The sequence below is a fragment of the Macaca mulatta genome, chromosome 7 (genome assembly GCF_049350105.2).
Source record: "Macaca mulatta isolate MMU2019108-1 chromosome 7, T2T-MMU8v2.0, whole genome shotgun sequence".
NCBI classification, from domain to species: Eukaryota; Metazoa; Chordata; class Mammalia; order Primates; family Cercopithecidae; genus Macaca; species Macaca mulatta.
In genome coordinates, this window is record NC_133412.1 from 140,639,176 (window position 1) to 140,657,353 (window position 18,178).

Here is an 18,178-nt window from a genome sequence, read left to right on the forward strand (position 1 = left end):
TGTATTGCACTTAGTAAGGATGTTGTAAGCTTCCACTAGCTAGCATTACTAATTCATCCTGATTTGCCTGGTTTTGCCACTGAAAGTTCCATGTCCTGGGAAATCCCTCAGTCCCAAGCAAAGCAAGTCAGCTGGTCATCCTACAACCAACAGGGTGGTGATCCTGAGTTGGCTGTGAAAAATCCCCCAGAGGCAATTCCCGACTGGATATGGTGTCTCACACCTGTAATCCCAGCACTTTGGGAGGCCGAGGTGGGAGGATCACTTGAGCTCAGGAGTTCGAGACCAGCCTGGGCAACATAGTGAGACCTCATCTCTACTTTTAATTTAAAAATGTTTTCAAATATATTAAAAACCAAAGGCAATGCCCAGAAGACTTAATAACATGGATGTCTAATATTCAATTTTAAGATGCTTGCTGTGCCAAGCTGGGATCTAGTGCCCCACCGGCTGCTCTAGACCATCAGCATAATTAACTTTTGCACTCAGCCTAGAGGGAGGCTAGAATGTGCTCCCAGTGAACTCAACTCAACTAACTACATCTGAGCTAAATACACTGACCTAAGTCTCAGAGAGGCTCAGTCTCTTGTCCAAAGTCATATAGACAGTAAGTGGTAGAGACAGGGTTACAACTAAAGTCTGTCTGAGTCAATACCTCTGCTACCTCTTCCCTACCTTTGCCCTACTCTGGGAAGGTCCAATACTGCCAACAACCTTGAGACTCCAAGGGTCTATGGGACTTGAGCTCTCACGTAGCTTCAGGAGGGCCTCAGCAGGCCCAGCTCACAGAGGTTCGGGTGCATGAGGTGGCACAGGGTGTGTGTGTGGGGTGCATGAGGTGGCACAGGGTGTGTGTGTGTGTGTGTGAGAGAGAGAGAGAGAGCCGGTCGCGGTGGCTCAAGCCTGTAATCCCAGCACTTTGGGAGGCTGAGACGGGTGGATCACAAGGTCAGGAGATCGAGACCATCCTGGCTAACACGGTGAAACCCCGTCTCTACTAAAAAATACGAAAAAAAACTAGCCGGGCGAGGTGGCGGGCGCCTGTAGTCCCAGCTACTCGGGAGGCTGAGGCAGGAGAATGGCGGGAACCCAGGAGGCGGAGCTTGCAGTGAGCTGAGATCCGGCCACTGCACTCCAGCCTGGGTGACAGAGCCAGACTCCGTCTCAAAAAAAAAAAAAAAAAAAAAAAAAAAAAAAGAGAGAGAGAGAGAGAGACAGAGAGAGAGAGAGAGAGAGAAAGAGAGAGAGAAAGACAGAGAGAGAGCAGCCCTGCACCACCCAGTAGGAGTGCTTATGTAGCAGGTACAGAGAAAGATCCATATTTCCAGTCCCGCTGACCCTAATCCATGGCCTCTGAGAGAACAGGATGGAGGCTAAGGGTGCCTGGGACCCCAGGCTCTCCCTGCAGCCTCCCCTGGCCTGTGCCCCCCTCCTCAGAATGGGGTTCCCCGGAAGGGTCTGGGTGAGGCCCCACAGGCCTTCCTTAAAAGCACTCACATCCATCACCCTCTGTCCCTCTGTGCCCACTCTCCACTCCAGAGCCCTACAGGCTCTGACCCCTGCCTGCTTCTCTCACTCGCATGCTGTACTCCTCCTCACCCTCTCCCTCACCACGCTCCAGCCACACCAGCCTTTTATCTGTACCTCAAACTCTTCGAGCTCATTCCCATCTTTGGCTGTTGTACCAGCTGTTTCCTCTGCACAAAACACTCTCCCCACACCTTCACAGGGGCACTCTCATCACGATCCAGGCTTCAGACGAAATAACATCTCTTCCGGCAGACCTTTTGGGGCTACCCAGTCTAGAGAAGCTCCCTATTCATTTGCACACCACCCTGTTTTAATGTATCACGATCTGTTGTTTTCACAAGTTCTGCTCTCTGTGTGTTCTCAGCCTTCACACATGCTGTGCTTTCAACCTGGAGTGCCTGCTCTTCACCTCACCTCCTGCTTCACCCGCTGTCCTGGCTAAATCAGACACAGAAATATTTCCTGATCTCCCCTCCTAGATCTGGGTTAATCCCTCTTTCCCTAACAGTGAGCCATCAGAGTTGTCGGCACCCTGTAATTCCATTGAAGGCATCCTACAGTGAGGACACAGGAGTCTGTCTTGCTCCCTGTTGTGCCGCAGGCCTAGTGCAGGGAGGCCCTGGTGCACAGCAGGTGAATAGATGAACAAAGTCACCTGTGTGGACGACACTGGAAGAACGTAGCCACTCTGCTGGTGACCGGCACACAGAGGGCTTCCAGGTGCCAGGACTGGGTTTGTAAACTGAAGGCAGAGCGAGGGGAAGCTCCACGGAGACAGAAACCGATGTTGCCGGCTTTAAGTGAGCTCATCAGTCTCCAGATGGGCTAACAGAAGAAAGAGTGTTCCAGGAAGAGGTAACATAGGGGCTAAAGGCCCAGAGGCAGTGAACGGGAGCTACAGGGAGAACTACAAGTCAGTCTCCCTGGATGGCACAGGGCTAGGGCAGAGGCAAGAAATGAGGCCAAACCACAAAGGGTTTGTAAGCCTTGCTAAGGTGTCAAGCTTGATCGTTAGGGTAATGGGAAATCATTAAAGAGTCTGAAGTAGGGAGTGAAATGGTCAGATCTGCATCTAAACAGAAACTTCACAACAGCTACAGGTATATCTTGGGGTGCCTAAATCCTTGTGTTCCCTCCCAGATGACCACACACTGTGCTTCCAGCTCTCACTCCTCATGGAATTCCTAAGTGGGTACAAAATGCAAGGGCTTCAGCCACTGTGCCCGGCCCAGGCTGGAATCTTGCTGTCCAGAAATGCAGACATTTACTGTGCTCTGCCAGTTGCCTATACTCCTCGACCCCTATACTGGGGTGAATGGTGACCCACCCAAAAGGCGTAGCCATGCCCAAGCCCCCTGAAGCTGTGAATGTTACCTTATTTTGAAAAGGGGTCTTTGCAGATATAATTAAGGATCTTAAGATGAGATCATCCTGGATTACCTGGGTGGGCCCTACATACAATGGTAGGTGTCTTTTTAAGAGACAGAAGAGGAGGAGACCATGTGACCATGGTGGCAGAAATGGGAGTGATGCTGCCACAAGCCTAGGAAGCCAAGGATTGCCGGTAGCCACCGGAGGCTGGAAGAGGCAAGGCCAGATCCTCCCCTAAAGCCTCAGAGGAGATGCAGCCTGCTGATGCCTTGATTTGACCTCTGCCTTCCAGAAGTGTGGCAGAGCACAGTTCCATTGTTTCGAGCTACTCATTTTGTGGTCGTTCATTACAGCAGTCCTAGGACACTAACACAACCCCATACTCTAAGAAGCTTCAGCCCCAGGACCCTTCACCATCTGGTGGACCCTTCTAAACCAGAACACTTCCCTTCTGTTTAGAAGCTGTAATTGTGACAGAGGCAAACAGCCAGACCATATCATCTGTGGATCTCCTTCTCTGTATTGTTTGGCACTAAAAGGCTGCCTTTGCCCAAACCAAGAAAGTGTATTACCAGAATGAAACAATGGACGGATCAGTGGAGCTGGATCTTTGGTCAAGGCTGGAAGACTCTAAGAGGGACATGCTGGCAGGACTCTGCAGGAATTAATGGTTTGGAAACAGGGAGGAGGACAGTGAGTTGCTCTATGGTGGTGGGTACAGAAATGGCATGGATGGTTGTTGTCTAAATAGATTCCTAGCTTCAAGTTCCCAAAAGAGCCTGGGAACTGGTGTTCCGGAACACTCAGCCTGGCCTTTAGGGTGGGTTCACTAACACTCCACTTGTCAAGAGTTTCTTAAAGCACTCACTATGTGCTTGCTGTGTTCGGTGCTGTACCCAGCTAGGCAACTGGCAGGGCACAGTAAATGTCTGCATTTCTGGACAGTAAGATTCCAGCCTGAGCCGGGCACAGTGGCTCACCTCTGTAATCCCAACACTTTGGGAGGCCAAGGCGGGTGGATCACCTGAGGTCAGGAGTTCAAGACTAGTGTGGTCAACATGGCAAAACCCCTTCTCTACTAAAAATACAAAAAAATTAGCCAAGCATGGTGGCACGGGCCTGTAATCCCAGCTAGTCAGGAGGCTGAGGCAGGAGAATCACCTGAACCCAGGAGGTGGAGGTTGCAGTGAGCCGAGATCGTGCCACTGCACTCCAGCCTGGGTGACAGAGCAGGACCCCATCTCAAAAAAAAAAAAAAAAAAAAAAGATTCCAGCCTATCTCTGAAAGTATCAGTAATCAACCTATCAACCTTTGAGTGTGTAATAAGTGTCTCTTCCTGGAAGAATCCTTACCCAACCCTGTAGACAGCCAGGGTCCTCTGTCAGAGCTTCTGTTTTGGAGGACTGGTCAACATTGTAATGTTAGGGGCTTCCCTTCAATATCTTCAGCATCACAGGAACCAGCCTGGTCCTTGGCTCACTGTAGGTATCTAATAAAGAGTTGATGAGTTAAACAGGTGAGTTCTCAGTTCCATCTGGGTTTTCAGAAGGCACTGCAGAAGGTTCTTATCTTATTAGGAGAAAGGTTTCAGCTGTTAGTTTCAAACACTCTGAGGGTACTGACAGCCAGGGGCCCAGGTTTCATGCCAAGACAAGGAAATAGGATGAAAGAGAAAAGGCCCAGGGCAAAAAGAAGGCTGTGGGTGGGTAGGAGGGAGGGAGGGGAAAGGGTATCAAAGCTAAACTCAGCATTGGTAGAGGCCACAATTTCACAGCTCTCCTCCACGAGGTGGGATCTTTGTGCCAATTGTCTTAAGTCTTGGCTAAGATGGCATTCTACACCTCCTTTCTTATAACTCCCTCTCTCTCCCTTCCCTCCCATTCTCAAACATTTTAATTTAACTGCAAATAGCACCTACATGAGCTGGACTCAAAAGGCATCCAGAAACTCATCAAGTACAAAGGGGCATTGGACTCACCACAAATCCTGCCCCCCGTGGAAGGTCTCTGCTTATATTGAACAAAAGAGTGTTTTGCAGAGAAATGTGGTAAATCTGGGTGGCCAACTCTTTGCCAATAGACTTCTCCCGTAAAACAGAGAAATAATGGTGGCCATCTGAAATGGGAAGAAATGAGAGCATGCATGTAGGGCCCCAAGTTCTGTGCCTGGCCGCGGTCACGGTACTGGCAGTCTTGAGGCTAGCCTGGGAACCACAGCTGCTATTTCTATTTTTTTTTTTTTTTTTTTAGGTGGAGTCCTGCTCTGTAACCCAGGCTGGAGTGCAATGTTGCAATCTCGGCTCACTGCAACCTCTGCCTCCTGGGTTAAAGCAATTCTCCTGCCTCAGCCTCCCAAGTAGCTGGGATTACAGGCATATGCTACCACACCCAGTTAATTTTTGGATTTTTAGTAGAGATGGGGTTTCACCATGTTGGCCACGCTTGTCTCTAACTCCTGACCTCAGGTGATCCACCCACCCCGGCCTCCCAAAGTGCTGGGATTACAGGCGTGAGCCACCGCACCTGGCCAGTGTTTCAATTTTAAAGACCTGGCTCCTCTAACCTGCTGTATGAGGAATCAGTCGCTCCCTTTTCCTCTGTTTCCCTCCTTTGGTTGTACCAGGGCAGTGTAAACATTGCAGCCTTCTGAGATAGGCACCCAGGAGGACCAGGCAAGACTACGGTCATGTACTCACTGTCAGTAAACATTAGGCTTTCACAAAGTCCGGGCAGACTTCAGAAGATGTGGCTGAAGTCCTTAGTGTTAGCTCTCCTGGGGCATTTCTCTCAACACAGTGTTGTTAGTGCCCTTTGGACTGGGTGAGGGAGGGGTGGAGGAGGTGAGGAAGGGAAGTGTCAAGAAAGGCAGGAGCCCACTGAGTAGAGTCGGGAAGTAGCTGGCACTTTGGGAGGCCGAGGCAGGTGGATCACCTGAAGTCAGGGGTTCGAGACCAGCCTGACTAATGTGGCAAACCCCCGTCTCTACTAAAAAATACAAAAATTAGCCAGGCCTGGTGGTATGTACCTGTAATCCCAGCTACTTGGGAGGCTGAGGCAGGAGAATCACTCAAACCTGGGAGGTGGAGGTTGCAGTGAGCCGGGATTGCACCACTGCACTCTAGTCTGGGTGATAGAGCGAGATTCCATCTCAAATAATAACAATAATAATAATAATAATAATAATTTTTTAAAAAGGGTCTTGGGCCCCCTCGGTCTTCTCGCTTGGGGACCTGCCTCTTGCCTCTTCTCTGAAGCTCCATAAAGGAGACCCTGTTTCACTTTGCTTGCCTCTTTTTTCTATAAAATCTTGTTCTGAGAGAACTACCTTGTACATTTGTTTATGCTAACATGTAAATGACTGCTGGGGATTTATGCTAGCTCATTTTCATAAGGGAAAAAGCTTTCAGTCAAAGAAATGAAAACCTTCAAGTGAGGGAGGCAGAGGGCCCTCCTAATGATTTAGAAAGCACACTGTCTACTCCATCCAGAAAAGCAGCGGGTGTTCTATAACCCAGCTGTGACAGGGGGCCCATGCCATTTGCGTTTAGCTGAAATGACTGAGCAACTTCAAGACAGGGTCTCACTGTCACCTAGAGTACAGTGGTGCAATCATAGCTCACTGCAACCTCTAACTCCTGGGCTCATGTCATCCACCTGATTCAGGCTCCTGAGTATCTGGAATTATAGGTGTGTGCCACCATGCCTGGCTTTTTTTTTTTTTTTTTTTTTTTGGTAGAGATGGTGGTCTCTGTATGTTGCTCAGGCTGGTCTCAAACTCCTGGGCTAAAGTAATCCTCCTGCCTCAGCCTCTCGAAGTGCTGGGATTATAGGTGTGAGCCACCATGCCCAGCCTGACTGAGCAACTTCTGAACCCTCCATCCTCTTCCTGGAATAGGAAAGTAGGCAGAGGCCTGGTGGTGGTGGTGGTGGTGGTGGTAGTGGTGGTGGTGGTGGTGGTGGTGGTGGTGGTGGTGGTGGTGATGGTGGTGGTGGTGGTGGTGGTGGTGGTGATGGTGGTGGTGGTAGGAGGACAGGGAAGCTCAATGGAGCAGAGGTACATAACGGGGGAGAGATTACTCCCTCCAAATGCACTTCTCTGAAAAAACAGGGCTGCCAGAGAGGAGTACAGAGCTATTTTTTCAAAGCATGACTTTCAATGTAACATCACTTTCAAAGTAAAGGGCTCTGGCCTTCTATGTCTTTGGGGGTACCCTCAGCCACCCTGCTGGGTCCCTCCTGCCTCATGAGATGTCCCAGGTCACGGCTGGTGTTTCCAGGAGGAGCTCGCCTCATGGGCAGCTGCAGCCAACCTGCAGTCTACCTGGATACTGCCTGGGATCCCCCTCTGCCTGGGTGCGTGGCACCAAAGTAAGGCCTGGATCACATTATGCTACCTGAGAATTGGGGTCAGGGTGTGAATTCAGGTTACCAGAGAGTGTCAGAGCAGAGACAGTAAGAAGGATTGGCAGGGAGTGTCACCTGCCCCATCCACAGGGCAGCCCCACCCAATAGCCCTCTTGGTTCAGGAGGGCATGATGCCAGGGTGCCAAGGGCCTGGCCTCCAGGAGCCCCTGGGAAAGTGGTTCCAAAAGAGGAAAAACAGATGGGCCAGAGCCAGTCTTGGAACACAAACACCAGTATATTTTATGTGCACAAATGTGAAAAGGAAGAGACAGAGGGACCAACGGAGACACAGAGCAGGCAATGGGTTCACAAACCGGTCGTGTGTCCTTCTCAAAAGCTGCCCAACTGGGAGACAGTCCCACCCACCTCAAAGGCCCTTTAGCAGAGCTGGGGCCTGCAGCTTCTCCAGGTCTGGGTGGCCTCAGGGTGGAAGGCACTCTCCCTGCCATGGCTCCCCTAAGGGCTGGGCCTCTCACCTGTCTGCATCCCAGGGTGATGCCTACACACCCCAGGGCTTCATAAATGCAGGTTCTTATGAACCAACCCATTCAGCAGCTGCCTCCCCAGGAGACCCATGCAGAGCAAGGGACCAGGACAAAAGGGCTTCACAGGGACTCCCTAGGTATTATTGCTGTGAATAAGCATAGGCCATTGTGACTCACTGGCATTGAAGAGGGGACAGGGCACATGGGATGCCTAGCAGATGTCAGAAGCAGTTCAACTATGCAGGGCAGCACATTGCAATCTGTAACTCAGAGATGCTGCCATGTCCAGTGGAGAGAGGCCCAGGACACCAGAGGTTCATGAATAGCCAGGAAACACTCCCCACCAGCACCCTTTTTTTTTTTTTTTTTTTTTTTTTTTTTTTTTTTTTTGAGACAGAGTCTTGCTCTGTCGCCCAGGCTGGAGTGCAGTGGCCGGATCTCAGCTCACTGCAAGCTCCGCCTCTGGGGTTTACGCCATTCTCCTGCCTCAGCCTCCCATGTAGCTGGGACTACAGGCGCCCGCCACCTCGCCCGACTAGTTTTTTGTATTTTTTAGTAGAGACGGGGTTTCACCGTGTTAGCCAGGATGGTCTCAATCTCCTGACCTCGTGATCTGCCCGTCTCGGCCTCCCAAAGTGCTGGGATTACAGGCTTGAGCCATCACACCCGGCCCTCACCGGTACCCTTAATGCTTGGTAGGGCTGGGTTTATTCCAAACTTTGAGTCCCTGGGCACTAAGGGATTGGGGACCTGATACCCAAAAAAGCAAGAGTTGAAGTCTGGGCTATTCCCAGTGAGATCTGAACCTGTAGATCCCGTGGTCACGCCATGGGCTGTTGCCTTCCTTTGTTGGAGGTTTGATGCCTTATGAGGGGCAATTGGAGAAAAGGGACACCTAGATGGAGCAGAAACACAATGCTGGATGTTGCCAGGCACAGAGGCATACCCCCAGGACCTCCTGCACTTGGGAACTTATAGGACCCAGAGAGTAAATGGTGCCAGGGAATGCCCACAAGGCAACGTCTGGAGCAGCAAGACCTGGTGGGCCAACCAAGGACTTGCTCTGGCTGAGAATTATGGAGGCATCAACAAGCTGGCCACTGGACTCAGTTGTAGAATGCGAGTGTGAAGGTGGGTAGTGTGGTCTAGGGGCCCACATGGAAGGCCTGAAGGGGTGCTGGGAGACTAAGACAACATGGAGTTGGGGAGAGAACCAAGGAAACAATTGCTCGGAGAGAACGGAGAAGCCAGACAATATTCTCCTCCTGGAATTTTCTCCATCTATAGATGGAAAACAATCTACTCCCACCAGAAGCCTGATTCTCTGTAACCCCCAAAGCCCTGGAGTTGGGGCCACAATAAAATCAAAAGGAGGGCTGGCCCCTGCAGAAAGTAGTTCATCCCTGGATTCGAGGAGCCTGCCCAATAAATAGGCTAGGAAATACCCTTCGTTCTGCTCTGGACAGGGCTAACTGCAGAAAATCCTGCCAAAGGCAGAGTCTGCAAGCTTTTCTTCAGACCTAGAACACAACTGTGGCCCACCCCACCATACCCTGCACCCTGGGTTGTGCTATCAGCACAGTATGGGCAGGGCAGCCAGCAGGGAAGAGAACATTCTCTCCACAGGTGATACCGTCACTTTGTAATGATCCATAAAAAGGGGAAGGCTAATTTCTACCTAAGAGTCCTACTGTGGTCAAGAAGAGACCATGTACCATGGGATGGGGCACTTTCTAACAGACCCTTTCCCTTGAGGAGTGAGAGAGCCAGTAGGCTGGAGAAGTATTTCACCTGTCCACTGCCAGCAATGGACCTGTCACAGGGCAAAGTGAGGCAGGGGAATCAAGGTGCCAATGCCCATGAGTGTGGCAGGGTTAATACTGTTTAAGGAGTAAGGTCAAAGGGTCAGCCTTGCTGGGAGGAGTTTGGGGAGAGGGACAGCCCTGAGGTTCTGCTACAGGGCTGGGGCTATGGCAGAACCAGAACTGATACCCTCCCACAAAGGAGGCTCCAAGGAGCCTTCTACAGCTGCAAGGTCCTCCTCTCTTTCTTCCTCTCATTCTCCATCGGTCTCCAATGCTGGATACCTGGCTTCTCCATCCCATAGAAAGCTAAACTGCTCAGTTTTGGCTTGAAAATAAACCAGGCAGGGAATAGACAACCTAGAACTCTGCCTTTTCCCCACCAAACTGACTCGCCTCTAGGTCACCATTGGGGATCCACAACGCCTATCCCAGCCTGCCTGTGCATTGGAGGGCATCATTTTTTCTCAGCTAAGCCACTGAGAAGGGATCACTGCCACAGCCCACTAGACCGGGGGTAGGGAGGTGTAACTCAGGAACTCCTCAGGCATCAGGCCAGCGGGAACAATGGAGGGAAGGGCTGCAAGGGGGTGGGGGTTGGGGGTGTCTCAGGGCTCCATCTCCCGCAGCTCCTGTGCTGGCTAGGGAGCTGGGGTGGGGCAGGTGTGGTGACCGACATGGATAAAGAGCTGCTAGTGGTAAAGGCCTTGAAAACAAGACAGAAAAGGGGGAAACGCCACCGAACACACGGGGATTGAAACCTCCAAAAGCCCAAGGTTGGTGGGAATCCAGCACCACGGGGGCCCCAGAAGGCCAAGGGAGCAGCGCAGGGCCCTGGGGGAGGGGAGAGGAGCCAAGGGAGGGTCTCCCAGCCCTTGCAGACCAGCGTTGCTGCCACGCAGCCTCCTGGCTGCCCAGTCTCTCCTCGGCTGCAGCTCAGCAGGCCCCTGGGGAGGTATTGGTTGCAAGCAAGCACCTGAATATTGCCTAATGGAACCAGCCAAAGCTTAACTAAATCCAGATCAGAGGGAGGGAGGTCAGGCCTTGCCTCCCACCTGTGGCCCCATTCTCATTGTCCCTTAGCCAGGACAGGGCCTGCTGCTTCCAAAGTCAACTACATAGTCTATCGCTGCTCAGCCACAGGCCTTCTGGCACCAACCCCTGAGCTGGGCCAGGACCCATGGACCCTTCCCAATGTCCCTCTGCTGCCTCCACACCCCATCCCCCAACACCTGACCACGGCCCCCCAACACTGGCCCCCGCGGAGGTTAGGGGGCTCTGTGTGCCCCACAGGGCTGAGACTTGGCCGGGGCAGGGCTTTTGCTGCATGGATGGGGCAACCTCACCAGCTTGGTCTCTTTGTCCTTGAGTTCCATGAGAGATCCCCAGGCCCCCCACCCACTTCCTACTCAGTCAGTCTTGACATGGCCATTGGCCAGGGCCAGGGCGCCGCTGGGATCCCCGGGCTCAGCGTCCTTGTCGAAGCGGAGGCGGAGGGTGTTGCGGATGATGAACTGCTCCATGATGAGGGCCCCACAGAACCAGGGCACGGCGTACTCCAGGGTGATGAGGCCCATGAAGTCAAAGTCGAACTGGGAGTAGTCCCAGGGGCAGGCGTTGAACTGGCGCAGGATGAAGCCGGTGGTGAACTCCCACAGGTAGGTCCAGAGCGTGTAGATGAGGCAGCGCAGGAGCAGCGGGCAGCGGCCGCGCAGCCGCAGGTACATGCGCTCCACGATGAGGATGGAGGTGCCGTAGATGAAGAGGGCCCACACACTCGTGACCCCTGGGAACTTCCAGTTCAAGTTCACCACGAACTCCCAGGCCGCCGTGAACATCACCTCGCAGAAGTAGCCGTGGATGGCGTACAGGTACCAGCGGGACAGCGCCGTCAGGGGCTCCGCAGAGGCCATGGCGCCGACTGGGGCTGGCTGCTGGGGGCACAAGAGAGACAGGTGAGGGCCGGGCGCGGTGGCTCATACCTGTAATCCCAGCACTTTGGGAGGCTGAGGCGGGCGGATCACTTGAGGTTAGGAGTTAAAGACCAGCCTGGCCATCATGGTGAAACCCCATCTCTACTAAAAATACAAAAATTAGCCAGGCGTGCTGGTCTGCTCCTGTAATCCCAGCTACTCGGGAAGCTGAGGTAGGAGAATCACTTGATCCCGCAAGTCAGAGGTTGCAGTGAGCCAAGATTGCTCCACTGTACTCCAGCCTGGGCGACAGAGAGAGACTCTGTTTCCAAACAAACAAACAAAAACAACAACAACAACAACAACAACAACAAAGCAAAGAACAGAATAACCCACCCACCCCACTGACTTCTCTGCAACTCTATCCAAATGCTACTTAGAGGGAGGTGTCTGTACTCCCTACAGCTTTTTTGGATTATCTGTGGTCAGTTGAAGAGTCGGCTGGCCTGGTCCACCAATCAACCCCATTTCTAGACTACTTGCTGATTTCTCAGCAGGCCTGTCCACTGGGGACCCCATTTCTTGCTCCACTTCTCAAACAGTTCCATGTCACTCATATTTCTGAGATGTAAGTGACCCATCACATTTGTCCTTGTGTGTGTGCATGCCATTTTTTAACCATTAAGTGTATAATTCAGTGGCCTTAAGTACATTCACATTGTTGCCCAATGATCACCACCAACCGTCTCCAGAACTTTTTCATTGTCCCAAACAGAAACTTTGTATCCATTAAATACAAACTCCCATTCCCCATACCCTTAGCCCTGGCAACCACTATTCTATTTTCTGTCTCTATGAATTCAACTACTCTGGGTGCCTCATGTAAGTGGAATCATACAAACACTGTCCTTTTGTGACTGGCTTAGCATAACCGGCTTAGTTTTCACTTAGCCTAACGTCTTTAAGGTTCATCCATTTTGCAGCACGTGTCAGAATTTCCTTCTTTTTTTTTTTTTTTTTTTTTTTCTTGAGACGGAGTCTCACTCTCTCGTCCAGGCTGGAGTGCAGTGGTGCGATCTCGGCTCACTGCAACGTCCACCTCCCAGGTTCAAGCAATTCTCCTGCCTCAGACTCCTGAGTAGCTGGGACTACAGGCGCACGCCACCACACCCGGCTAATTTTTGTATTTTAGTAGAGACGGGATTTCACCATGTTGCCCAGGCTGGTTGCAAACTCCTGAGCTCAGGCAATCTGCCCGCCTTGGCCTCCCAACATGCTGGGATTACAGGCATGAGCCACTGTGCCCGGCCAGAATTTCCTTCCTTTTAAAGGCGGAATCATATTCCATTGTATATATCACCATATGTTGTTTATCCATTAATCCATTGATGGACACCTAGGTTGCTTCTACCTTTTGGCTACTGTGAATAAGGCTGCTATGAACATGGGTGTACAAAGGTCTGTTTGAGTCCCTGCTCTCAACTCTTTCAAGTACATATGCAGAAGTGGAAATACTGGATTATATGGTAATTCTATAGTTAACTTTCTGAGGAACCACTGTGCTATTTTCCACGGTGGTCACACCATTTTACATTCCCTATCAGCAATGTACAAGGGTTCCAGTTTCTCCACATCCGCCCCAAACACTTGTTATTTTCTGTTTTGTTTTTATAATGGCCATCCTAATGGGTGTGAGGTGGTTCTCTCATTGTGGTCACATTTGTCTTTGCTCCATTAAATGGGGTTTTGGTGTTTGGTTTCAGTGTTGAGGGGAAACCAATGGATTGACACAGGAAAGTCCTCCCCTGTCCTTCTGGCTCCCTTCCCCTTCCCTCTTTTAAACCCCACCAGTCTTCAAGGCCCGGCTCCCATGCTGCTTCTCTCTACTTTCTCCTCGCCCTCCACCGGTAACTGTCTCCACTACTTATCTGGTCCCTTATCAGGTGCCACCCCAATGTCTTTTTGAGGAACGTGCTCTCATGATCCAACTAGCCTGTGAACTTCTTGAAGACAGTGACTGTTGCACAGGCTGGTGCTTTGCGGCCTTGACACAGGCCTCTCCTGGGCAGGCCCTCTCTAAATGACATGTCCTGTTCATGTGGAGGGCGGCGTGGGACTGCATCAAGAATGGGAAGGTGGGGCTTGAGAACATAAATCCCAGCTCTGCCAGCTGCCAGTGGCTTCACATCTCTGTTGATCCCCTCTCCAAGGTGGGAGAAGAGACAGAGGTTAAAGAGATGACATCTGTAGTATGCACACCTGTCTGGGAATCCCAGCCTCACATTTCAGCTGAGGCAAGCCTGGTCACATTAATACCTACCCATCCTTGTGCATTGCTCTGTGGTCTTCCAAGCACTTCATTCACATTTTGTCATGGATCTTACATAATTAAGATTCAGGCTGGGTGCAGTGGCTCATGCCTGTAATCCCAGAACTTTGGGAGGCCGAGGAGGGTGAATCACCTGAGATCAGGAGTTTGAGACCAACCTAGCCAACATGGTGAAACGCCATCTCTACTAAAAATACAAAAATTAGCCAGGGTGGTGGCAAGCACCTGTAATCCCAGCTACTTGGGAGGCTGAGGCAAGAGAATTGCTTGAACCCGGGAGGTGGAGGTTGCAGTGAGCCAAGATCGTGCCACTGCACTCCAGCCTGGGCAACAGAGCACGACTTTGTCTCCAAAATAAATAAATAAATTAAAAAATAAAATAAAATAAAAAAGATTCATGTGAAGGTCAGATAATTTTACTCCCATTTTTTTGCAGTGAGACAGTTAGAGCTCAGAGAGGGGACATCATTTGTCCTATATCTCAGGGCCAGTAAATGGAAGAGCTGAGACTAGAACCAATATCTCTTGCTTTCTACTTCAAAACTCATCCCCTGCACACAACTACCCATCTCTTAGACATACGTACCAAATGTTACTCCCCTGCTCAAAGATGCTCAATAGCAGCCAGGCACAGTGGCTCACGCCTATAATCCCAGCACTTTGGGAGGCGGAGATGGGTGGATCACCTGAAGTCAGGAGTTCAAGACCAGCCTGACCAATATGATGAAACCCTGTCTCTACTAAAAATACAAAAATTAGCCAGGTGTGGTGGCATGCGCCTGTAATCCCAGCTACTCAGGAGGCTGAGGCAGGAGAATCACTTGAACCTGGGAGGCAGAGGTTGTGGTGAGCCGAGATAGCACCACTGCACTCTAGCCTGGGTGACAGAGTGAGACTCCATCTCAAAAATAAATAAATAAATAAATAAATAAATAATCCTTGTGGAATGAATACGTATTCATTGTATTCATACATCATATATAGAAGGTGTTCAATGAATTTGCTAAGCAAATGAACTCAAAGAAACCTGAAGTCACATAAAATTAATGCAGGCTCTTCCCTCATGGGTCATCCAACAACAAACCATGCCTCACAGGTCTGAATATGGCCAGCTGGTCAAGCTCAGGGGCCCCAGATGATCCTAACTGCCTGAGTTGGAATCCTGGCTGATGCTTTCCACCTGTGGGACCTAATGGACGCTACCCAACTACCCTGTGCCTCAGGGTCCTTGTAGGTCAAGTGAGGATAATGGAAGTAATAACCACAGAAGGCTGTTGTGAGGATGAATGAACTAGTACATATACTCTACTTAAAATACAGCTAAGGCTCCAGAAAGGGCAGCTGTCATTTCTGGCACAGAGCCAGGCTTCTGGACATCCCCCTCCTGCTTTTACGCCACCTCCTACCCGATGCAGGGTCACTGTGCCCCTGCTCTCGGCAGCCTCCAGGCAGCCCTTCCTGTCAAGCAGGTTAAGTCTTCATTGCAACCCTGAGCACCAAGCTAGTGAGCCAAGAAATCCGGTGGCAATAATAACCCCACATATGGCCTTCAGGAAAACAAAACTCCCACAGACATCCCAGGAGAGTGAAGGTGAGCCTCCAGCTGCCTTGTGGCTACTGAGGGATGAATGGAAGAGGAAGGGTGTCAGAGCCAGCCCGAGGGGCAGGCTTGAAAAGATGGTAGAATGAAAGGGGCACAGCCTCTCACCCCCTCATTTTATCCTATACCTCCCACCCCCAGGCAGGAGAGAACAGATCCACGCTCCAGGCAAACACACTGAGGAGGACTGAGGGCCTGAGACAGATGGCACAGCACAGGGATGTGGAGACCTCTGGACCTCCTACCCCGACTTAGGCCCCAGGACCTGCACGGATGCCCCTGGCACTCCCAGCCCCCAGGACACGGGCTGAGGGAAGGGGAACCTCACAGGGGCTCTCCTGCAGCAGCCTGACATGACTGCATGGACCTCATCACTTGGGCCAGATCCTGGGCCTTGAGGCTGACTTTAAACCTTGCTCTTCTTGCCTCTGATCTCTCTGGGATGGTCCAGAACGGTTTCCCAGCTGTAACAGATGGGAGGGTCCAGTCTCTTCCCCATCCCCAGCAGATAACTTGGGAGAGTTAGATCTCAAAACCCTGGGAGCAGAAGCAAGATGAAAGGGGTAGCTGTCAAAGGGACAGAGAAACCTAGGGTGAGAGACAGCAAGTTGCTGAACAGAAGAGAGAATGGAGTTCATGTCTGTAGTCCCAGCACTTTTGGAGGCTGAGGTGGGAGAATAGCTTGAGGCCAGGAGTTTGAGACCAGCCTGGATAACGTAGCGAGATCACCATCTCTACAAAAGGAAAAAAAGTAGCCTGGTTTGATGTGGTGTGCCTGTAGACCCCAGATGCTAAGGCAGGAGGATCCACTGAGTTCAAGAGTTCGAGGCTACAGTGGGCTATGATTGTGCCACTGCACTCCAGCATGGACAATGAGCAAGACTCTGTCTCTTAAAGAAAAGAAAGAAAAAGAAAGAAAGAAAGAAAGAAAGAAAGAAAGAAAGAAAGAAAGAAAGAAAGAAAGAAAGAAAGAAAGAAGGAAGGAAGGAAGGAAGGAAGGAAGGAAGGAAGGAAGGAAGGAAGGAAGGAAGGAAGGAAAGAAAGAAAGAAAAAAAGAAAGAAAGAAAGAAAAGAAAAGAACAATGAAGAAGCAAGATGGGGGAGAGAGAAACAGGGTGTGCCCCAAGCCCAGATTCTGTTTCTGGGCAGCAGGAAGCCATGGGTAGTAGATGGAGGGGAAGCACACCACAGCAATGTCAGACAGTGTCCGAGGGTGGAGCTAGGAGAACATAGCTGGTCCATGCAAGACCAGTGGGGGAAATGAAAGACCTGGGTCAGGGCAGAAGATGGGGTTGAAGACAAAGGAATAGGAGACAGTGTCATTGGCTGAGGTGGCAGCTCCCAGTGTGGTGGGGGAGATGATAATATTAGAGGCTGGGCGTTGACTTGGATGCGTTTTCAGAACCCCACCCTCCAAACCCATTTCTAATTAGCACAGGAGCTGTGCTTAACTTTGAACTAGGACAGGCTCACCCACCCCATACAGGGCCTAGACAGGCCCCTATTCCCTGCCCTGGCCTCCAACCACCTGACTCACTGTACCCCTGGGCCCTTTCCACTAGCTTCTTGCTCAGCCCTGGGATCAGAGCCCTGGTAAAGCCTGTAGCAGGAAGAACTGGCAGCTCAGGGGACCTTGGCTTCTTTCTCCTGGTGACAAACAAAACTGTCCTGAGACCTGTGACATGAAGATAGGACAGCCCAGGAACAGAAATTCAGAGTCGATTGAAGTGGAGGAGAGTGTGAGCAAGGTTGAATGCAGGAGGACAGTGTTTGGAGAGCAAAGGACAGCTTCACAAGCAGGGTTTGACTGAACAACACTCAAATCCAAGAGTCCTCATACCTGATGAAAGGGCCTGGGCAAACAGAGTCCCAGCGAAGGGCCAGGACTCAAGGTGACTTGTGAGGGCTGGGAACTACCCCTCCAAGGGAACAGGTGATGGGGAAGAAGAAGGGGAGCTGGCTTTCAGAGCCTGCTCACTAAGAGCATCTCACTGGCTGCTCTCCAAGCCTGCTGTTCCACAGGGTGGCAGGGGACACGGCCAGCAGTTCAGAGGGGTAAAGAGGCTGCCATAAAAGTCTAAGACAGGCTGAAGGCAAAACCAGATGGAATAACTGCCCTTGGTTTTGTCAAAAACTCCCATCTTGTTTCAGGGGCCTAAGGTGCCACAACACAATGACTCTGGGAATTTTGTCCAGAGAAGCATCTGGCCAGAAAATCGGGATTCCCCTTCCATGCAACCGGCCTGAGAAGGCCTTCCGTTTTCACCCCACTCACTTCCCAAGCTTCACTCCCTAGCCCCAGGGATGCCCATCACTACAGTTCCATGTTCTGGGGAGACCCACAGCCCTTCTAGGAGGCCCCTGAGGGCAAGGCAGTGGGGGACAGCTTCAGGAACCCCTGGGTGGCTCTGTACTGAAGGTGAGTGGCTTCAATGAGGAAAGGGCAGAAACTTCCCTGAACTTCCCCTGTGGTCATCAAGTTAGCAGGGAGGAAAGCAGGGCTTGCTCAGGGCCAGAAGGGAAGCAAGTGGAGGGAAACTCCTGTAGCCACTGGCTGGTGCATATGCCGCAGATTTCCACCCTCTTGCTGTGGGCACCCACCCAGGAAAGCCCCTGGGATCAGTGATACTGCAGGCCTTGACAAAGTCCTCCCTCCACCTCCCAAGTCACAGTGATAATAATAACCAGGTACTCTTCTAAGTATTTCCATGTATTAACTGAAAAAAATCCTCAAGCCCATTTTA

The 18,178-nt window shown here is 51.2% G+C and overlaps 1 protein-coding gene and 1 long non-coding RNA gene across 5 annotated transcripts in view; one reads left to right on the forward strand and one right to left on the reverse strand.

The window, feature by feature from the left end:
* The first annotated feature begins 396 nt into the window (after window positions 1-396).
* On the forward strand, window positions 397-5,081 carry LOC144330307 (uncharacterized). Of its 2 annotated transcripts, XR_013396357.1 has the most exons (3): window positions 397-864; window positions 1,199-2,737; window positions 5,000-5,081. It is a non-coding gene; the product is annotated as an uncharacterized LOC144330307 (long non-coding RNA). The 2 variants fall into 2 exon arrangements; XR_013396358.1 differs by lacking the exon at window positions 5,000-5,081 and having other exon boundaries at window positions 1,199-2,881.
* Window positions 5,082-7,521: 2,440 nt separating this feature from the next.
* The window catches only part of TMEM229B (transmembrane protein 229B), a 44,944-nt gene continuing 34,287 nt past the window's right edge, over window positions 7,522-18,178 (reverse strand). The window contains exon 2 of one of the 3 annotated variants that reach the window (XM_028850402.2): window positions 7,522-11,526. In XM_028850402.2, the coding sequence (XP_028706235.1) occupies window positions 11,002-11,505 (504 nt within the window). In that variant the 5' untranslated portion in view covers window positions 11,506-11,526 and the 3' untranslated portion in view covers window positions 7,522-11,001. 3 annotated transcript variants of the gene reach the window in all.